We start from the raw sequence: 23,846 nt of genomic DNA, 5'->3' as shown, positions 1-23,846 counted from the left end.
GGGACAAGTTGTTATTTGTGAATTAAATGTAGTTCCAATATCTCCGATAGGACATCTTATTCCGAAGCAAGAGATACAACAATTAGATGGTACAAAAAAAGTCAATTAAAACCCCAGAATTGATTTGTTTTCCAAATGACTTCATCAGAATATTGTTTTTTTTTAGGACCCTTCAGCTCAATTGTTGGAAGGTTGAACACAGCTCTTATTGTGTGTGCTAGCTGTAGCTTTAATATAACACTTTTTTTTTTTTTTTTTTACACAAGCTTCAGTTATTGCTGAAAGGGGTTCCAAAAGTTGTTTAAAGCTTGTAATTTTTTTTTAAAATTTGCTGAATCTGATGTTCTCACACTAGTGTCTACAATTGAATAAAAAGCAATGCCTGTGTGTATATGACATTTGCAAGAGGATATAGTATTGTAATTTTGTACATTTTATTAGTAATTTTGGGGTGAGTGGAGTTACCCTTTAGGACTGGAGAATTTTAGCGTATATAGAATACAGTATTCTATATACGCTAAAATTTTTCAGTAATAAACATGTAATCTGTATCTCCTTTACTGATGGCCATCTATATGACTTTGCACCTTTCAGTGAAACAGTAGACTTCACTTTCTTCTAACCACCCAATATCATCAACCGGTTGAGAACCTAAAGTGTAATTGTGGTTTGGGCAATCATCTGGATGACAATACCGACACCTCCTGATGTATGCACCCACACTACGTTAACTTCCAGACCCTGAAAACTGCTTTGCTTTATTAAGCTATCAGTGGCCCTCTTCCTGCTTCACATGCTTCTAATAGATGGCCTTAAGGGCCAAGAGGGCATTGGGTGCAGCAGTAGGAGGTGGGCCACAGTGTGACTAGTATAACCTTGGCTGGTGGTTGCCTAATAGAGTGTAGTAGACTGCTCTGGAAAGTAGCCAAAGGACACTGCATGCACTCAACTTCATCTGCCTTATCATCCTTATGCTGTTTTAGTATGACAATGGAACCCTCAGGTCTCTGTGAAAAGCAGGATATTATTTTAAATATTAAACTATTGAAATTGTTAAATTTGGCCAATACCACTTTTACCTACTTAATTTTATTGGCAAAAAAATATGCAGTACCAAATCTGGCAATCTGAAAATATATCCATCACATCACTATGCAAGACATTTTTAACTTAATTTTACTACCTTACATTTTCATTTCAGTCTGTAGCCAGCAATACCTTTCTACAGCTTCCCAAACTGTAAATATACCTTACTTGTAAACATGACAACAGTGTTCAGTTCGTACTTGGGATTCCTGGAATTATCATCCCGCTTATTTAACTGGCTTACTGGGTTTCCTAGAAGCATGCACAAAGCTTGAGGTCAAATAACAGTCGTCCACTGAAGTGCCCTGCATTAAAAGTTTTATCTGTAATCAGATTTTACAAAATACTGCATATCTAAAAACAATTCAATGGTTCATATTGCTCTATTGGGACTGATCATATAATTATAGTAGTTACACCCCCCAGTCACTTTTAGCAGTGCATTGGCAGTGGCGACTTCAATGTCTATAGAAAAAACATAAGAAAATCCAATGGAATTATTGCAATTTATATAGCCGTAGTAGTCTTTTTACACAAGATTATTATAAAAAGAAATTAGATTGGATAAGCTTTTACATTTATATCAGATGTGCAACAGTTATTGGACATTTAATATTCATAAATTGAACTGTAAATTGGAGCTTGCTTTTTTCTCTCATTTATATCAATGCAGCACATCTCTTGTAAACCACACCAAAGATAGATTATTGGTTTGGGCACAAATTTCCTGCACTGAAAGCACAAAACATGCATATGGTGTAAATGAGCCATGAGCATTTTTTGGGCTGTAATATTTTGTAGTTTGCCTTTAGATCTTCAACCTGTTAAAGAAATGTGTATAATAAATAGTATTATTCGGAAGTGTCCATGCCAGCAAAATGTCATTCTATAATATATTGTAATATTCTTGGTGCTAATATGAAATACTGTTGTCATAATAGGAAACCAAATATCCATAGGTCTAGTAGGCAGGTGATGTTCCAACTCTACTATTTTGTCACTGGTTCTTTTTGCAGAACTTCTTTACTAATAAATAGTGTCTGTTCACAACTATTTACAAAATGTTTATGTGTTGCCAATGTCATGAAGCTTTATAACCATCCATTATCCTCAAGACATCATCCAAGATGGATGGGCCAAGGTCCAGCTCCAGCCCAAACAGTGACTCAGATGGAGTGTCCACAATCTTAGAATCCGTGTAGTCTGGCTTGTCTTGAGATGTATCTGTCCCATGTTCTTGGGTGAACATGCTTCCAGTAATGGAACCCTCAGAAGAGCAAGCTGAACTTGTCAAAACCCTGCTGCTCTCCTCCTGTGAGATAGAGGAGAATGTTTCTTCTTCTCTATGAAAGCGTCCCTCTCCATAGCTTATAGACATAGAACGTTGGCTTGGAGCATCATCCAGGTGGAGCCTGGGGGGTTTTGGAGGTGCCTTCTCCTTACTTTGGGTACCAGTGAAGACTGGGAGAGACACTGCATTTTTGAGAAAGGGACGGAAGCTTCCATCACTGTCATGAGAATGAAACTGTTGGTCGAGACTGGTATCTGTGCTCTGCAATGTCAACTTCCGGCCCAAGTTTGGAAGTAGATCATACTTTCCTTGCAAAAAGGACAATTCCCCAAACATGTCTTCTTGCCCTTCCAGTCCTATGTGAGCACTATGCCTGAAGTCTCCCAGAGGTGGGCTTATCATCTCCCTTGATAAAACATCACGTAACTTTGGCTTTTTACCCCGCTTGGGGGTTGAGGTCTTCAAATAAATTGGAGTTTTAGCTGGCATTCTGCACTGACAAGGTTGCTTACAAATAAACTTCTTCTAAGTACCTCCACAGGAAGTATCACCAAGGCAATTAAATGTATGTGACGGACATTGTCTTCAGTTGGATAAATATCTTGCTTGAACACTAATCTTCATTTGAACCTGAAAGAAAAACATTCTATATTAATTTGGGAATGTCAATATACAGCATGTATGTAATTGTAATCCTATCACATGTATGAGTTTGCATGAATACATTCTTGACTTACCACAATATACAAAAACATTTTTCAGAAAAACTGTACCTTTTATTACCTTGATTTCCTCACTTTGGAGGGATTTACTCTCGCTTGATTATTAAATCAAGCGAGAGTAAATCCCTCCAAAGTGAGGAAATCCCTACTTATCAATAGTATCACCTGAACTAGCATCACCTTTGGAAGATTTCCCCTCTATTCCTTTTCTAGTGACAGCCCAAAATTTGGAACTTCCTTTTACTTTCACACTCAGTGGTAACAAAAAAAAAAAGGACAAATTGAGAGAGTGTATCTCCTTAACGGGGGTATAGACAACAATAAGAACCCGGCAGGCATTCTAAACCCTCTGCACTCTATCCAAAACTAAAAAACGTTTTGCCTTTAGTTATACTTAAATTAACTGCCGTGACGCAACTTGCAAGAATGTGACGTTGCGAATGGGCTCTGAAAGTGGAACAGACTTTGGGGACCTCAAATGTAGCACAAATTCATATATATATATATATATATATATATATATATATATATATATATATCTGCATAAGATTTCCACTGTTTATTAATAAAGGAAATAAGCAAAAATAGTGCTTCACTTTCTCTTACACTTTGGACCGTCTTTCAGGTGTAATGGCATTCTAATACAAGGCACTGTTGACATTCACTAACACTATGTGCCTGTGACCTCTCAAACAGCAACAATAGAGATTTGTAAATCAATGACTGGTGTGCAGTCATGTTGCAACAGGAAGGGATCATCCCCAAACTGTTCCTACAAAGTTGGGAGCATGAAATTGACCAAAATGTCTTGGTCTGCTGATGCCTTAAAAGTTCCCATTACTGGAACTAAGGGGCTAAGAACAACCAAAAGAAGAAATGGCCGCAATCTGTACTCAATCAAAATTCTTTTATTCAGCACACTTGAAGTGTGTGAAATGCATCTACCAGCTTTCTGTTGACACTTTGGGATGTTATGAATAAAATAATTTTCATCGAGTACACAGTGCGCCCATTTCTTCTTTTGATTATATGTGGAGGCGAGCCGAGGCAGGCACCTGTCCAGATCATCAGGCTTTTAAAACCTCACCTGGAGCAGCGAGTCTTCTTGTTTGGATGGCTAAAAACAACCCCTGAAAAACAACCCCACACCACAATCCCCCATCCACCAAATGATTTGGACCAGTGCACAAAGCAAGGTCCATAAAGACATGAATGAGTGAGTTTGGGATGGAGGAACTTGACTGGCCTGCACAGAGTTCTAACCTCAACCCAATAGAAGACCTTTGGGATGAATATGCGTGGAGACTGAGAGCCAGGCCTTCTTGTCCAATATCAGTGCCTGACCTCATAAATGCACTTCTGGAAGAATGGTCAAGCCTTCCCATAGACACACTCCTAAACCTTGTGGACAGCCTTCGCAGAAGAGTTGAAGCTGTTATAGCTGCAAAGGGTGGGCCAACTCAGTATTGATCCCTACGGACTAAGACTGGGATTCCAATAATGTTCATGTACATGTAAAGGCAGGAGTCCCAATACTTTTGGCAATATAGTGTACCTTTAAGGGAGTGCTGCCATGAACATTGTGTCATTTGTTTGGAGGATTTTCTCAAACAGGTAAGCTAATTAATGTGACTGGTGTTCAACGGCTTAAAAAAGAGCTTAAAGCACGCTTAACATAATTTCGCTAGACACCCCCACTGCCCCGATCTACCACAAGGCCACCTGTTCTCATTTTATGTCAGTTAGAACAATAAAAAAAGTGACTCATTGGTTGTTAGTAGTAAATACACACTGTACATAACTTTCTGCTGTATTAAAAAAAAGGAGGCCATCAGCTTGTTCTATAGGGCATAAAAATCAAAAATCACACTAACAGGAAATGGCATGGTGGGGGGCATAGTTTACTGAGCTTCAGAAACATCATACAGTAGGAATAATCTTTATTTAATCAGGGAGGACAGGCAAAGATAAATATAACGATGGTACACGTTAATTACATGGGATCAGTATTAATAGATTTCCGGGGGAAACCAGGGCTGGCTTTTGGGATAAGCTTCCTTCCCCTTAAACAAACAGGATGGACAAGCCCTCCCAGAGCCTATCACAGAATAATTGCCTGTCACAGTCACTTTCATTCCACTTGGCCAGAACTTTCTCTTGTACTGTTGTTGATATTCTTATGAACTAATTTGCATTGATTAAAGACATACAGAACTTTGGTATGGGTATCAGTACAGATAGGCACCAGTAAATAAGGGTTTTCCCCTCGTTCTAATATAAAAAAAAAAACTTCCACAATCCACTATTATGCAACATATGCTTTCAGCCATAAACTGAGTGATATGCTGCAACTATGAAAATAAAGGATCTTTACTTAACCACTTGACCTTGACCTTTTTTTTTTTTTATTGGTTTGCGCCAAAGTTGTAGCATCTACAAACTATGGTATATATACTGGAATTTTTTTTTTTGATACCAGTAATGATGGTGAACAGCGACTTATATACTATCACTGTCAGGGACAGTGATAGTATGGCAAGCAATCTGATACTAACTGACACTTTGTGGAAACCAGTGACACTAATACAGTGATCAGTGCTAAAAATATACACCGTCGCTGTACTAATGACATTGGCTGGGAATGGGTTAAACATCTTGTGCGATCAAGGGGTTAAATGTGTACCTAACCAGTGTTTATGTGTGTACTGTGAGCTGTTTTTAACTAAGGGATGTGCTTTGCAAGGAAACAAAAACCGACACATCCCCACTGACAGGACAGAGCTCTGCATTGTTTGCATTCCCCGGCGTGAGGGTCAATTTTAGCCAATAATTTATATCTTGTAGCACGTTTTACTTTGTATTTTTGTGTGAACTTCTGTGTTATGCTTCATGCTTGTGTAGCGGCAGCTCCTGAAGAGCATGCGCTATGCGTTTTTTTCAAAGTTAAAATTGCCTAAACTGCAGTTTGGTTTGGGTACAATTATCTAAATTAGACTTCAGCATCAGTCTGACTGGACTGTGAAATGTTCAGCCTGGCCACAGGGGGCACTGTCTCTTCTAGCAGGCATGGAACTATGGTCTGGTTAGGTGTTTAAGTTACTCTCTTGGAGCCCGCCCAGTGGGAGTGGCATTCTCCCTGTGCTTTCTGGGAGAGGGTATTTAAGATGCGGACGTCATGTGGTTCGGGGTTCCGGTCCAGAATGATGTACTGACTTCATTGTCCTGGTCCTCCTGACCAGCCCCCAGGAAGGCTATGGCCTGGGGTGCGGCTCCACCCGATTTTGATGTCTCAGGGCTAGCTAGCCTGAGGCAAGGAAACTGAAGAAGGATTCTGAGGTAGTTGGGTGCCGTCACCGATTTGGGAGAGACCCAGTGACTTCAAGCAATCCAGGGGAGGACTCTTCAGAAGAAGACCACATACGGGTTGGTTTCTTAGTAAGAGCCTGGAAGGGCTGAAGTACCCAAGAGAATCCGGTCTTGTGGATATCGCCAAGCTGGCTGAAAGATCCAGGTATCCTACAAGTGTTTTTAAGCTTAAGTTTCCCTACATGTTCTACAACAAGGGCAGAGACATTATCTTGTACATTCTACAACAACGTCTGTGGCAGAGACTTGTTCCTGAGTAGGGATAAGCCGAACACCCCCCGGTTCGGTTCGCACCAGAACTCTCGAACGGACCCCGCGTTCGTAACGAACGTTAGAACCCCATTGAAGTCTATGGGACTCGAACGTTCGAAATGGAAAGTGCTAATTTTAACGGCTAATATGCAAGATATTGTACTAAAAAGGGTTTGGGGACCTGACTCCTGCCTCAGGGGACATGGGTCAATGCTAAAAAAAAGTTTTAAAGATGGCCGTTTTGGCGGGAGCACTGATTTTAATGACGATTAAAGTGAAAAAAAAAGTGAAATATTCCTTTAAATATGGTGCCTGGGGGGTGTCTGTAGTATGCCTGTGAAGTGCCACGTGTTTCCCGTGTTTAGAACAGTCCCTGCACAAAATGACATTAAACGGAAATAACACCATTTAAAACTGCTTGCGGTTTTAATGTTATATCTGGTTCCTGCAATATGGTTGAAAATCATTCAGAAAAATGGCATGGGTAGCCCTCCCTGCCCATTACCAGCCTATTTGGGTCTTGTACGCATATTAAGGGGAACCCCGTACCCATATTAAAAAAAGGAAATGCGTGTGGCCCCCAGGCCCTATATACTCAGAACAGCAGTATACAGGCGGTGCAAACAAGACAGGGACTGTGTAGGTTTGTTGTGTTAAGTTGAATCTGTTTGTCATTTTCAACTGGTACATTTTTAAAGTGTAGCTCCAGTCAAAAAAACTATTTTTAAGCTTTTTGGAAAACATGGGAAGGGTTATCACCCCTGTATAACTTGTTTTGTCGTCCATCTTTTTTCATCTCACTTGCTGCTGTCTGATGTTTGTAAGTTGGATGTTTGAAAGTAGGGGCCTGCCCTATATGCTCTGCAGAAATGGCGGAACAAGGTGTTGGTTTTGCCACAACATTGTAAGCCCTCAAAGTGACTCTTGGTGGGCGCTGGAGCGCCCTGCTGTGAACGATTATATCAAGAATTGTAATTACATGCCATTGTTGAACAGTGGTAGAAAAATTGACCTTTGGTGGTTGTGGTGCTGGTGCCACAACACTATAAGTCCTCACCGTTACTCTGGGTGGGCACAGGAAGGGGCCCTCCTGTGAAATATTATACCAAGAATTGTAATTACATGTCCCTGTTAAACAGGGGCAGAAAAATTGGGCCTTAGGCACTGGTGCCATCACACTGCAACCTCTGCCATATACTCTAGTTTTATTGCAGGAATTAGCCCTGCTGCAAAGCATTGCATCAAAAATTGTACTTAAACGCCCCTGTTAAACAGGGGCAGAAAAATTGGGCCTTAGGCACTGGTGCTGGTGCCATCACACTGCAACCTCTGCCATATACTCTAGTTTTATTGCAGGAATTAGCCCTGCTGCAAAGCATTGCATCAAAAATTGTAATTAAACGCCCCTGTTAAACAGGGGCAGAAAAATTGGGCTGCTGGCATCACCCAGAACCAAAAATGTTCTTCCAACATATCAGCGGAGGAGGAAGAGGATAGACAATCAACATAACAGGACAGTCACTCAGCATCAGCATAGGCAGTCTTGAAGGGATGTGGTATTTCAAAAAAAATTATTCGATTACATCAGCTTCAGGTGCTTGGTAGCTGTGGGTGATCCAAGACTGATTCATCTTGATGAAGGTCAGTCGATCAACTGAGTCGGTGGACAGACGCACCCTGTGATCGGTAACAAAGCCACCAGCAGCACTGAAGGTGCGTTCCGAAAGAACGCTGGATGCAGGACAGGCCAGTAGCTCAATTGCATACTGTGCAAGCTCTGGCCAGTGATCCATCCTCAAGACCCAGTAAGCCAGAGGATTTTCAGTGGGAAAGGTGTCCAAGTCTGACCTTGCCCCTAGGTATTCCTGCACCATGTAAATTAGACGCTGGCGATGGGTGCTGGAACCAATCATACCTTGGGGCTGCGGACTAAAAAATTGTCTGAAAGCATCAGTCAGACGGCCACCTTCTCCACCGCTCCTTCTGACTGATGCCTCAGCAACACGTTGTCCAGGACCAGGAGTTTGTGACCTCCCAGTCTCTGGGAACGCGTTGCACAGAGCTTTCTGCAAGGCCTCCCGGAGATGTCTCATCCTCTGCTCCCTCTGCGATGGCAAGATAAGGTCGGCAACCTTACCCTTGTACCGTGGATCAAGGAGAGTGGCCAGCCAGTAATGGTCCCTCTCCTTGATCCGAAGAATACGAGGATCCTTCCGCAGGCTTTGCAGGATCAGGGAGGCCATGCAGCGTAGGTTAGCTGAGGCATTTGGTCCGGAGTCCTCTGGGTCACTAAGGACAACATGATCCGCAGCTACCTCCTCCCAGCCACGTACAAGTCCACGTGTTTCTTGGGACTGTAAATCATCCCTATAAGACTGCTGCTGCTGCTGATGCTGATGCTGAGTGCCAGCCTCCACCTCCATGCTGACACAATCATCCTCCTCCTCCTCTTCCTCCTCCTCACCCTCTTCCTGTGTGATGGGTGGCACAGCAGGAACACTGTCTGGATAAAGGGGGCCTTGAGAGGCAAGGAAGTCCTCCTCTTCCTGCCTCTGTTCTGCCTCAAGTGCCCTGTCCATTATTCCACGCAGCGTATGCTCCAAGAGGTGGACAAGAGGTACAGTGTCACTGATGCATGCACTGTCACTGCTCACCATCCTTGTGGCCTCCTCAAACGGTGACAGGACAGTGCATGCATCCCTGATCATGCCCCACTGGCGTGGTGAGAAAAAACCAAGCTCCCCTGACCCTGTCCTGGTGCCGTAGTCGCACAGGTACTCATTGATGGCCCTCTGCTGGGTGTGCAGCCGCTGCAGCATGGCCAATGTTGAGTTCCATCTGGTGGGCATGTCACATATAAGGCGGTTCTTGGGCAGGTTCAACTCCTTTTGGAGCTCAGCCAGCCGAGCACAGGCATTAAATGATCGGCGGAAATGCACACAGACTTTCCTGGCCTGCTTCAGGACATCATGTAAGCCGGGGTACCTGCCCAAGAACCGCTGCACCACCAGGTTAAGGACGTGAGCTACACAGGGCACATGGGTCAGTTGTCCCTGTCGGAGGGCGGAGAGGAGGTTGGTGCCATTGTCGCAAACCACCATTCCTGGCTTAAGCTGGCGTGGCGTCAACCACCTCTCGGCCTGCCCCTGCAGAGCTGACAAAACATCCGCCCCAGTGTGGCTCCTGTCCCCCAAACAAACCAGCGCAAGCACGGCATGGCATCGTTTTGCCTGCGTACTTGCGTAGCCCCTGGAACGCCTACGGAGCACCGCTGGTTCTGAGGACAGAGCACTGGAAGAGGCCATGGAGGAAGAAGAAGAGGAGGGGGTGGAGGAGAGAGGTGTGTCACAACCAATAGTAGCATTTTGGAGGCGTGGTGGCGGAACAACCTCCAACACTACTGCACCTTGTCCTGCATCCTTCCCAGCTGCCAGAAGAGTGACCCAATGGGCCGTGAAAGACAGGTAACGTCCCTGTCCATGCCTGCTGGACCATGAGTCAGCGGTAATATGCACCTTACCGCTGACCGCCCTGTCCAGCGAGGCAAGGACATTGCCTTCCACATGCCGGTAGAGAGCCGGAATCGCCTTCCGTGAGAAAAAGTGGCGTTTGGGGACCTGCCACTGAGGAACCGCACATTGTACAAACTCACGGAAGGGGGCCGAGTCTACCAACTGAAAAGGCAGCAGTTGAAGTGCTAGCAATTTAGCCAAGCTAGCATTCAACCGCTGGGCATGTGGATGGCTGGGAGTAAATTTCTTCCGCCGGTCCAGCAGCTGGGGCAGGGACATTTGCCTGCTATAATCAGACGTGGATGTACCACTAGCAGAGTTCCCGGAAGCACTTGGCTGTGACACACCTAATTCTACACCTTCATTCCTCTCAGAGCAGGTTTCAGAGAGGACTGAAGGTCTAGTGGGGTTGGAGATGCCAGCTGATGAGGAGCAAGGAGAGGTCCGCTTTGTTCTTTGGTGTGGGTCTTTGAGGTACGCTTGCCAACGAGCTGCATGGCAGGTCAACATATGTCTGGTCAAGCATGTGGTGCCCAAACGGCTGATGTTTTGGCCACGTGAGATACGCTTGAGACATATGTTGCAAATAGCAGCGGTGCGATCTGATGCACTCGTCTCAAAAAAGGCCCACACCAAAGAACTTTTAGAATAACGCGCAGAGGAAGCGCTCTGCGCAGGCGGAGCTCTGCGGTGTGATTCAGTCGGTGTGCTGCCCCTAAGCTGGCCCCCGGAGGGCATCCTGCCTCGTTGGACATGTGCCTCCTCCTCCTCCTCCTCCTCCTCCTCCCTCCTTCCAGGCACCCACGTGGAGTCAGTGCCCTCATCATCCCCTCCCTCTTCATCGCTGTAGCAAACCTGGCAGTATGCTGCAGCTTGTGGAACATGACTGCCAGATTGCTGTGCTTCTTGAGCATCCTCTCTCTCTGCGCTCACGCTACTGCCTTCCTCTAGCTGAGTGTCATCATCAGAGCCCACCAAACACTGGGCATCCTCCTGGAGCATGTACCCAACACTGTGCTCAAAGAGTTCAGGAGACTCCTCAGGAGGACGTGGTGGGTCTAGGGAAGGAGTCACTGATGATGACATTGAGAGGAGGGAAGACGATGCGTTGGCAGCTGCTTTGCTACTACCCTGAGACTGGGTGAGAGAGGATGAGGAGGATGAAGAGGGCTTGGTCATCCACTCTACCAAGTCGTTGGCATGTTGCGGTTCAACATGTCCAGCTGCAGAAAAGAAGGACAAGCATGTCCCATGGCCACGTGCTGATGACAATGCACCGCGTCCACGACCAGCACTGTTGTCTCTAGACACAGAGCCTGCTTGCCCTCTTTTATCGGCTCGCGCCTGTCTGCCTCTCCTTGCTGGCCTTCCAGACATGGTAATGGCCTGAAGGGAGTTGGGTAAAACAGTAGTTGGGTAGTTTATATTGTGCTGTAGGCACACAACACCCACTAACTCCTGCAGATGCCTTTTTTATAGAACAGCAGAGTTAAAGGGGTATATACAGATGTATACTGTGCTGTGCTGGAAGCACACACAACTTCCAATAACTCCTGCAGATGACAATTGGGCCCAAATAGAGAACAGCTATGTAGGTAGATTATAGCGGTATGTACTGGGTACAGAGCACGCAGACAGCACGCACTATCTCCTGAGTGACACTACTGACTGCAAGCGCTATTGTTAAAGATGGACCACTAGCTATATAGGTGAGGTGAATATCACGGTGTATACTGCGGTCAGGGCACGCAGACAATAACCAGAAAACAGCAGAGTTAAAGGGGTATATACAGATGTATACTGTACTGTGCTGTGCTGGAAGCACACACAACTTCCAATAACTCCTGGAGATGACAATTGGGCCCAAATAGAGAACAGCTATGTAGGTGGATTATAGCGGTATGTACTGGGTACAGAGCACGCACTATCTCCTGAGTGACACTACTGACTGCAAGCGCTATTGTTAAAGATAGACCACTAGCTATATAGGTGAGGTGAATATCACGGTGTATACTGCGGTCAGGGCACGCAGACAATAACCAGAAAACAGCAGAGTTAAAGGGGTATATACAGATGTATACTGTGCTGTGCTGTGCTGGAAGCACACACAACTTCCAATAACTCCTGCAGATGACAATAGGGCCCAAATAGAGAACAGCTATGTAGGTGGATTATAGCGGTATGTACTGGGTACAGAGCACGCAGACAGCACGCACTATCTCCTGAGTGACACTACTGACTGCAAGCTCTATTGTTAAAGATGGACCACTAGCTATATAGGTGAGGTGAATATCACGGTGTATACTGCGGTCAGGGCACGCAGACAATAACCAGAAAACAGCAGAGTTAAAGGGGTATATACAGATGTATACTGTGCTGTGCTGTGCTGGAAGCACACACAACTTCCAATAACTCCTGCAGATGGCAATTGGGCTCAAATAGAGAAGAGCTATGTAGGTGGATATAGTGGTATGTACTGGGTACAGAGCACGCAGACAGCACGCACTAACACTACTGACTGCAAGCTCTATTATTAAAGCTAGATCACTAGCTATATAGGTGAGGTGAATATAGTGGTGTATACTGCGGTCAGGGCACAGACAGTAACCACTACACAAGAGCAAGATAGTAAATCAGCCAAAAACGATTGGTGTGTAACTGTGTTGAAGGTACACAGAACACCCACTGCTTCAGATGCTAACTAACACACTACACGAGGCCGCCTCAAAGGCGGCCTTATATAGTGTGGGGCGTGCACTACACAGCCTGAGCTATGATTGGCCACAGGCAGGATGCCTGTGGCCAACCATGGCTCTCCTCGCTGCTGGCGCTGCGATTGGCCAAGCATGCGGGGTCACAGTGCATGCTTGGCCAATCGTGAGCCAGCAATGCATTGCGCCATCGCAGTGCATTGTGGGCCACACGAATTTTGCCGCGAACGGCCCAAACGTTCGGAATTCGGCGAACGCACGAACGACCAATGTTCGAGTCGAACTTACGTTCGACTCGAACACGAAGCTCATCCCTATTCCTGAGTAAGCACCTTGTTGGCTGCTGGGCCTTGTGAGAGAGGGACTGCCCAACCTGAGTGATCATCCAGTTGCGAATGGCTATTCTCTGGATGCAGTCAAAGTACGCAAGTTCTTCAACATTTTGACTTTGACACTAAAGCCCCATACACACTATCAGATTATCTGCTGAGTTTTTCCTTCACATTTACCAAAACCATATAATATGAGGACAAACCTTAGGAGTTTCAATGTGTATGCAATCAGGCAGGCCCTTCTACTACATGGTTTTGGTAAATCTGAAGGAAAAACTCAGCAGATAATCTGATAGTGTGTATGGGGCTTAAGAGTACTTGAATTCCCTTTCCAACCCTTTGATCCCAATTTAAGAGACTGTTCATTGTCTACGTTTTGCAAATAAAATACATTCAAGTGGATCTGTTGTCGGTCTCTCGAGTTACTGGGCCATTACCACAGGACACCCCTAAACGTGCAACAAGGAAGACAGAAGGTAACGGTAAGCCCAAATCTAACCAGCAGCTCCTTCGGGGGTTAGTGCTACACTTATATCCCCTGTGTAGGAATTTGTTATCTGGTTTCCCTTTATATGTAAATAAAGACATTGTACCAGAAATTCACCTGGTTCAGCAGGGATTGGCCGAAATCTGATGGATGCATGGGCTAGCTGGTTGTATCCAAGTCAATTTATCGATGGACTTGTGTACAACCAGCCTGCAGGCTTTTCCCAAACGATCAGTGCCGCTGGCTATAGCTGGCAACACTGAACGTTGTATTCTGCCAGCGGGGAAGGTTCCATGCTGGAAGAATACAATAGCTCAGCGGGAGTGTGTCCCCCCATCCACATTGAATATGTGGATGGAAAAATCAGTTCATTTTTTTTGTTAAGCCTGCTGGTTGAACAAAAAAAATTCTTCATGTACTGTATGTCCTGCCTTAGACTCAGCTAACACTTTATAAGCTGTTACAGCAACAGTTTTTTTTTCCCCTTTTGTGTTAAAGGTTTTATATAAATGACTAAAAGCTGATCATTGTAAGCACCCGTCAGTGGTAAAGGGTTTGTCCCAACCCTCAAATTGCCATTTTTCCTATAAAGCTTGGTCTGTTAATGTGAACTAAACACAATGATTTACCTGTTTAAGGCTGGATTCACACCTATGCAGTTTTAGGGCTTTTTGCATTTTGCTGCTTTGCACTACAGTCCATTTATCATTTATCACTACAGAACACATTCCATAGGAAACCATGGTAAATGGAGTGTAGTGCAAATCTCCAAAATGCAAAAAGCACTAAAAATGCATAGGTGTGAATCCAGCAAAAATCTCAGGACAGGAATACACATTTATTTGCAGGTTAAACAGCTCTAGAGACTTGGAATGTATGTGTTCTGCTATGACACCAGCCATTTGATGTCTTCAGACCACAAGCAAAAGTAACCGTTATCATTCACGGCATGCCTTGTTATGCTGAATTCACACCTATGCATTTTTAGTGCTTTTTGAATTTTGCAGATTTGCACTACAGTCCATTTATCATGGTTTCCTATGGAACACGTTCTGTAGTGCAAATCAGCAAAATGCAAAAAGCACTAAAAAATGCCTAGGTGTGAATCCAGCCTAACACAGCTCTACCACACAACAAAGCCCTGTCGGGTAGGGGAGAGGACCTGATCTTTTTCTGCTGCAGTTTCACTTTCACTTACAGGTCTCCTTCCCACCCCCCAACACTGTGGCTGGGAAAGAAGAAGCAGCACAGAGATAAGCTCATCTCTCTTACACTTCCGCCTCTTAGCACGCTCCTTCCACACTTCAGCACATCTGATTGACTCCTTGTGATGCTTCAGGAGCTATAAGAGGCTGAGATCAGGTCCAATTCGGGTACTTACAGTGCTTACATTTAGGAAAAATAAATTTAATGATGTATAAATCATCACAGAGATGCATTAACCTGTGCCTTTGTATCCGCATAGTGTTCAGCTTTAGGATTTGAGGAATACATGATTACTTAGAAGCAAGGACAGGTCATGTTATAGATTAAGAAATATGGATCAGTTACCTGGCCAGACTCTGCAAAGACAGAAGGGGCAATTAGATGCACAGAGCTTTGTGAAGAGATGAAAATATCACGAATCCAGGGACAGGGGTGATGAGGACAGCCGTACCATTCTTTCCCGGATCCCCCTTCTTATATCAGACATGGCTACTCCCAGCAGATGGCTGCAGAGCTGATCTCATAGATTATATCAGATAGCACTAACCTCCCAGATGCCTCCTTCCATTAATGAGAAGCCGGGATACATTTCTGACCATATTTCTGCCCGGAGCTCTTTAAATGCATTTGTCCAGGTGGTCATGTATAGAGCGTTATCTAATTATCTCATCTGCTGCAACCTCGCATTTCCTCTGACATAAAATAAAATGTAGCCATGCTAACGATGGTCTCCTGAGCTGCACCTCCGAGCTCTGATCCTATTACAGGCTTCACCTCCTCCCTCCTTGCCTAATGTGGCTCCAAAATGGCTTCCCTCTACCTTCCCAAACCTCCTAATATAAACGATATAGAATAAGTGCTGCATTTGTATCCTTTATTAAGAGTGCTGCTGCCCATGGCTACCACACTCCATCATATTTCTGAAATTCGCTAGAAAATCAAAGCAAACTTCTCAATAGAGATGAACTTTGACATCTTCCAAACTCTAGACATCCTCTGAACTTGCACTTTTTTTTTTATTCCAATGAACTGCAGGTCAGGTTATTTCCACCTTGGTTCACCTCTTAGTTTACATGAGCTGCGGATCAGAACTAGGGTCAGGTAGACTGAAACCTGGACACATTCAGATTGTGGCTCCTCGAGTAACCAAGATAGTCACACAGAAATCTGTTGCTGTTCAGGAGCTGTGGTGGCTATCTGGGGTCAGGTTTAGAATCACTGTGGGGCAGGGTGATGATGTCAGCAAGATACATTTTGCCACACTCACTGTTTGCTGAGGCACACTATGCACACCGTATTACTACTCTCCTTGGGGGCACCCAAAGGTGTCCCTGGCCACTAAAGTGTTTGGGTTTGGCTTGAAGAAAAGGTGGAAACCCTAGGCAGAACTGACCCAGCTCATTAGAGAAAGTTCGGAGTTTGGCTAGAGATGAGTTTGGAGGACACCTGAGCTCATCACATCTACTCAATTATTAACTATAGTCAACATCTTTTTTTTAACATTAGGCTTTCTCAAAGTGGTTGTAAACCCTTACAGACCACTTTGACTTACAGGTATGCCTATATTAAGGCTTCCCTGTTGGTCCAAGAAATATCTCCTAAACCTACACGGTTTAGGTGATATTTGCAAAAAGACAGGCACAGCTGTCTACGGTGCATGCACCGTAGACAGCAGCGCAAAGGTGCACTGAGTGGTGGCTCCCGTGCACATGCGCGGGAGTGACGTAATCGCAGCTTCGGCCAATCACAGCGCCGGAGCCACGATACCCGGAAAGAAGATGGACGCTCTGTGGAAGAGGGGACAGCGGTGACATCGCTGGCTCCTGTGTCAGGTAAGTGACACATAATGGACTACTATGCGATGCATAGTAGCCCATTATGCTTTACCTTTGCAGGGAAACAAAGAGGACGTAAACCCATTAGGGTTTACGTCCTCTTTAACCAGGGTTATGTTGCACCCTAAGGTTCCCTAAGAAGTTACCAGGGGTTCCTTGAGCTGTGGGCAATAGCAGATTAATCTCAGGCCTACAATGACCATCCATATAAAAGGGACATTTCCAATGTAGGGTCACTTCTAAACTGATTATCAATAAAGGGTATTTTCTCCACGGACCTTCAATGTGATGGCCATGTTTCCATTGACCCCCAATGTAAGTATAACCACAAAAAAGGTGCAAATAATAAATAAACAGTGCTGTGCTATAAAAAAATAAAAATATCAATAATGATAACAGTGTAACTAAAAATGGTTATCAATAAACATATTATTATGATTACCATTTATTCATTTACATTTTTAGTTACACTTTTATCATTATTGATGGTTTTTTGTGCACCTTTTAAGTGAAGTGAGAACACTTGTTATTGATAGCAGCTATTATTAATTATTAAAAAATAATTTGCACCACTTTATTTCACGATTTATATTCACTTTATAACCACAAAAAATACCAAATTATATCAGAATGTATTGGTACAAGAGGGGACAAAATCATGTAAATTTATAAAAATAAAAATTTAATTTCAAAATTAAAATCACAATAAAATGTAAATAGGCACTTTTCTACTGACAGCTAGTGTAAGGGGACACTAACATTTTCATAGTCTGTGTTACATTTCTAGCCAATTATTATTTATTTCATCTAATTGAAAAGAGGAGTGGAGCGTTCTAAAGTATTCTGCTCTGGTTATGCCATTTTTTTTATATTTAAAACATTTAACAACTTACTGATCATGCTAATGTATCATGACCTGTAGGTGTAATCATTTTTAGCAGGGGTTCCCTCATACCTCAAAGTTATTTCACTGGTTTCTCTTGTTGAGAAAGGGTGTTTTACAATATATGGACTGGTGACATAAATGTGCAACCCCACAGACAAAGCTTTTAATATTTGAAATACTGCTTGCGAAAATCAATCAGTCCATTATGGTCATTTAACCACTTCAGCCCCGGAGGATTTGGCTGGCCAAAGACCAGAGCACTTTTTGCGATTCGACATTGCATCACTGATCATGCTCCCGATCACAGGGAGCACTGATCAGTGGCATTGTCATTAGGCAGAATAGGGAGATGCTTGTTTACATTAGCATCTGCCCGTTCTTCCTCTCCGCGAGACAATCGCAGGTATACCTGCGGACATTGAGTCCACGGGACCCGCGATCCGACTCACGGCGTTTGCGGCGGGCACTCACGAGTGCTCCTGCTGTGCAAGCCCCACAATATCACGTAGTATAACGTGATTTCGCAGCAGAGCCAACCTGATGCAGTAAAATTACGGCGGCTGGTCCGCAAGCGGTTAATTACATGCACAGGAGCTTTCAGGCTGGAAAACAGAGTGAGACAATCAGGGCTCTAATACATTTCACAGCGAAGTCAGTCTAACCCTGTAAACACGCTTACAGGAGAGGAGAGCCCAGGAATGACTTCTTCAGTGTCCTGCAGGTTTATAGTTCCATCAGCAGGATGAGGAGGTGACAAATCTCCCATACACACTTTTATATTCCTCCTAAAGCCCCATACACACTATTAGATTTTCTGTAGATTTTTGTCTTCAGATTTACCAAAACCATGTAGTGCAAGCCGTCTGATTGCATACAAATTGAAACTCCTAAGGATTGACCTCATATTATATGGTTTTGGTAAATCTGAAGACAAAAATCTACAGAAAATCTAATAGTGTGTATGGGGCTTTAGGAGGAATATAAAAGTGTGTATGGGAGATTTGTCACCTCCTCATCCTGCTGATGGAACTATAAACCTGCAGGACACTGAAGAAGTCATTCCTGGGCTCTCCTCTCCTGCAGAAAATCTAATAGTGTGTATGGGGCTTTAGGAGGAAGAACATCAGACTAGTTTTCCTATTGTCATCCAGCCACCCATCATTTGGGTGAGTAGCATCACCATGATTTTCAGGGGTGAATGTCTATGAAAACATATTATGTGGTGCATATAACTAACATCCTTAATGTACGAGTTTGCCTGCTGTTCAGCTCTAGTCATCATTTACACTGGCAATTAAATACATGCATTTATCGCAGAATTCTTAACCACTTCAGCTCCGGAAGATTTAACCCCCTTCATGGCCAGGCCATTTTTTGCAATATGGCATTGCGTTATTTTAACTGACAATTGTGCGGTCGCACAACACCGTACCCAAATAAAATCGATGTGCTTTTTTTCTCACAAATAGAGCTTTCTTTTGGTGGTATTTGATCATCTCTGAATTTTTTTTTTTCTGTGCTATAAACAAAAAAAGACCGGCAATTTTGAAAAAAAAAATAATAATAATGTTTTACTTTCTGCTATAAAATGTATCCAATAAAATAAATTTATAACATCAAATTTCTTCATCAATTTAGGCCATTATGTATTCTGCTACATATTTTTGTTAAAAAAATTGCAATAAGTGTATATTGATCAGTTTGTGCAAAAGTTATAGCATCTACACACTATGGAATTTTATTTTTTTCACTAGTAATGGTGGCAATCAGCGACTTATAGCGGGACTGAGATATTGCGGTGGACAAATCAGACATTAACACTTTTGTCACCTTTTTGGGAGCTAGCGACACTAATACAGTGATCGATGCTAATGCGATATTGTGGTGGACAAATCGGACATTAACTGACACTTTTATGGGAACCAGTGACACTAAGCCCTTGTACACATGGTCGGACATTCTGACAACAAAATCCGTCGGATTTTGTCCGACGGATTTTGTCCGAAACTGGTGTTGCACACACACAGTCGGACAAAGTTGTCGGAAAATCCGATCGTTCGGAACGTGATGACGTTATTTAGTTACGACGGGACAACGTTCAGGCTAGTAGCCAATAGCTATGGTCTAGGAATTTGATCTGAGCATGCGTGGCACTTTGTCCGATCGGAATTCTCTACAAACGTTCGGACAAAGTCCGATCGGATCACGTTGTCGGAAAATTTTCATATCCAGCTCTCAAACTTTGTTGGTCGGACATTCTGATGGAAAAAGTCAGATGAAGCCCACACACGGTCGGATTATCCGACAACACGGTCCGATCGGACATTTTCCATCGGAATGTCTGACCGTGTGTACAAGGGCATATAGAGTAATCAGTGCTAAAAATATGCACTGTCACTGTACTAATGACGCTGGCTGGGAAGGAATTTACATCAGGGGCAATCGAAAGGTTAGCTATGTTCCTTGCCCGTGTATGTGCACTGTGCAGGAGGTGCTTTTACCAGGGTAAGGCATGGATCCATGTCCCATTTGGGCCCTCCTTCATGGGTCCGCAGCTGCCCCCCCCCCCACCCCTTCATTTCATTTACAGGTATAGGGTAAGGGGTTGGTGTGTATGCTGCTCAATTAAGAAGATTGCAGGTTTCACAGGTGAGTCAGGTACGGCCAATGGGAACACCATGGCTCCATTTAGGTGTATTCAGTTTAGCTGTGTTTAGAGAATATAGAATTCTGTGCTTAGATACACTGAATGCATTAGTAAGTACATTTAGAAAGCAGGAGAACCTAATCTGGGAAGCATTAAGTGTGTTTATACTTGCCAAATAATTACTCCTGTGTTCAAATAAACCAAACCCTAGTATAGCCAGGAGCTTGGCTAAAGAAGGAGCCACTGACTATGAGATACTTGATTCAATGTTTTCATTGTTATGCAACTATCTGTATATTGTTTGTTGCTTTTTTGTGGCACACTGGATTGTTGTTGTTTGTTCTTTATATGTGTATATGCAATAAAAACGTTTCTGATTTAAAAAAAAAAAACGATTTGACTGAAGAATTAGGACAAATGACGATATCCTAAAGATAGCTGTTCTATAGTATTTACAGTGCAAAAGTAAAAATTAAAAAAATGTAATATTCACTTGCAAAAGTATTCACCCCCTTGGCTTTTTACCGATTTTGTTACATTGCAGCTTTAGTTCAATGTTTTTTTTAAATCTGAATTATATGTGATGTATCAGAACACAATAGTCTAAGTTGATGAAGTAAAATTTGAAAAATATATACATAAAACTATTTTTCAGAAATAAAAAACGGATAATTGGCATGTACGTATATATTCACCCCCTTTGTTATGAAGCCCATAAAAAGCTCTGGTGCAACCAATTACCTTCAGAAGTCACATAATTAGTGAAATGATGTCCACCTGTGTGCAATCTAAGCCCTTGTACAAACGGTCTGAGAATCCGTCAGAATGTGTCCTATCGGACCGTGTTGTCGGATAATCCGACTGTGTGTGGTATGCATCGGACTGATTCCGTCGGAATATCCGTCGGACCCAATTTTCCAACATGTTGGAAATATTTCCTGACCAACTGGTTCGATCGGACATACTCCGATCATGTGTAGAGAATTTTGATCGGACCAAGTGCCACGCATGCTCAGATCAAATTCCTACATCAAAGCTATTGGCTACTACCCTGAACGTAGTCCCATCGTAACGAAATTACGTCATCACGTTCTGAATGATCGGATTTTTCGACAACTTAGTCCGACCGTGTGTATGCAACAGTTTTGGACAAGATCCGACGGACAAAATCCGATGGACAAAATCCGACGGATTTGGTTGTCGAAATCTCTGACTGTGTGTACAGGGGCTAAGTGTCACAAGATCTGTCATTACATATACACACCTTTTTGAAAGGCCCCAGAGGCTGCAACACCTAAGCAAGAGGTACCACGAACCAAACACTGCCATGAAGACCAAGGAACTCTCCAAACAAGTAGGGGACAATGTTGTTGAGAAGTACAAGTTAGGGTTAGGTTATTAAAAAAATATCCAAATCTTTGATGATCCCTAGGAACACCATCAAATCTAACCAAAGAACATGGCACAGCAGCAAACCTGCCAAGAGACGGCTACAAACCAAAACTCACAGATCGGGCAAGGAGGGCATTAATCAGAGAGGCAGCACAGAGACCCAAGGTAACCCCGGAGGAGCTGTAGAGTTCCACAGCAGAGACTGGAGTATCTGTACATAGGACAACAATAAGCCATATACTCCATAGAGTTGGGCTTTATGGCAGAATGGCCAGAAGAAAGCCATTACTTTCAGCAAAAAAACAAAATGAGTTTGCGAAAAGGCATGTGGGAGACTCCCAAAATGTATGTTACGCATTATATCCATATTGTTGTATAGCACAGGTTTTATTCATTGATGAGTATTAGTAGCGCGGCACAGTATAAATACTATAGTTTTTTTCACATTGTGGGGAAGTGTGGGAAGTGCAGGCAGCTGTTCTCAATTTTTAGTCTACGGTAGGGATGAGCCGAACACCCCCCGGTTCGGTTCGCAGCAGAACTTTCGAACGGACCCAAAATTCGTACGAACTTTAGAACCCCATTGAAGTCTATGGGACTCGAACGTTCGAAATTAAAAGTGCTAATTTTAATGGCTAATATGCAAGATACTGTCCTAAAAAGGGTTTGGGGACCTGGCTCCTGCCCCAGGGGACATGGGTCAATGCCTAAAATGTTTTTAAAAATGGCCGTTTTGGCGGGAGCACTGATTTTAATGACGATTAAAGTGAAAAAAAAAAGTGAAATATTCCTTTAAATATCATGCATGGGGGGTGTCTATAGTATGCCTGTGAAGTGCCACGTGTTTAACCGTGTTTAGAACAGTCCCAGCACAAAATGACGTTTAACGGAAATAACACCATTTAAAACTGCTTGCGGTTTTAATGTTATATCTGATTCCGGCAATATGGATGAAAATCATTGAGAAAAATGGCATGGGTAGCCCTCCCTGCCCATTACCAGCCCCTTTGGGTCTTGTACGGATATTAAGGGGAACCCCGTACCCATATTAAAAAAAGGAAATACGTGTGGCCCCCAGGCCCTATCTACTCAGAACAGCAGTATACAGGTGGTGCAAACAAGACAGGGACTGTGTAGGTTTGTTGTGTTAAGTAGAATCTGTTTGTAATTTTCAACTGGTACATTTTTAAAGTGTAGCTCCAGTCAAAAAATCTATTTTTAAGCTTTTTGGAAAACATAGGGAAGGGTTATCACCCCTGTATAATTTGTTTTGCCGTCCGTCTTTTTTCATCTCACTTCCTGTTGTCTCCTTCCATTTGCAAGTAGGAGACGTTTGTAAGTTGGATGTTTGAAAGTAGGGGCCTGCCCTATATGCTCTGCAGAAATGGCGGAACAAGGTGTTGGTGTTGCCACAACATTGTAAGCCCTCAAAGTGACTCTTGCTGGGCACTGGAGCGCCCTGCTGTGAACGATTATATCAAGAATTGTAATTACATGCCATTGTTGAACAGTGGTAGAAAAATTGACCTTTGGTGGTTGTGGTGCTGGTGCCACAACACTATAAGTCCTCACAGTTACTCTCGGTGGGCACTGGAGCAGGCCCTGCTGTGAAATATTATATCAAGAATTGTAATTACATGCCCCTGTTAAACAGGGGCTGAAAAATTGGGCCTTAGGCACTGGTGCTGGTACCACGACACTGCAACCTCTCCCATATACTCTAGTTGTAGTGCAGGAATGAGCCCGGCTGCAAAGCATTGCATCAAAAATTGTAATTAAACGCCCCTGTTAAACAGGGGCTGAAAAATAGGACCTTAGGCACTGGTGCTGGTGCCACAACACTGCAACCTCTCCCATATACTCTAGTTGTGGTGCAGGAATGAGCCCTGCTACAAAGCATTGCATCAAAAATTGTAATTAAATGCCCCTGTTAAACAGGGGCTGAAAAACTGGGCCCTAGGCACTAGTGCTGGTGCCACGACACTGCAAACTCTCCCATATACTCTAGTTGTGGTGCAGGAAGGAGCCCTGCTACAAAGCATTGCATCAAAAATTGTAAATAAATGCCCCTGTTAAACAGGGGCAGAAAAATTGGGCTGCTGGCACTGGTGCTGGTGCCAC

At 43.6% G+C, this 23,846-nt stretch overlaps 1 protein-coding gene across 3 annotated transcripts in view; it reads right to left on the bottom strand.

The window, feature by feature from the left end:
- Positions 1-1,069: 1,069 nt before the first annotated feature.
- Positions 1,070-23,846, bottom strand: part of LOC143934347 (cdc42 effector protein 2-like) — a 63,391-nt gene continuing 40,614 nt past the window's right edge. For all 3 annotated transcript variants that reach the window (XM_077458027.1, XM_077458111.1, XM_077457940.1), the window contains one exon: positions 1,070-3,007. In XM_077458027.1, the coding sequence (XP_077314153.1) occupies positions 2,168-2,866 (699 nt within the window). In that variant the 5' untranslated portion in view covers positions 2,867-3,007 and the 3' untranslated portion in view covers positions 1,070-2,167. The remainder of the gene's footprint in view (positions 3,008-23,846) is intronic.

This window comes from Lithobates pipiens, unplaced genomic scaffold (assembly GCF_037356315.1).
Source record: "Lithobates pipiens isolate NorthernLeopardFrog02 unplaced genomic scaffold, aLitPip1_a1.2 Scaffold_1, whole genome shotgun sequence".
In the NCBI taxonomy this organism is placed as follows: domain Eukaryota; kingdom Metazoa; phylum Chordata; class Amphibia; order Anura; family Ranidae; genus Lithobates; species Lithobates pipiens.
This window is presented reverse-complemented; position numbering and strand designations above follow the sequence as displayed.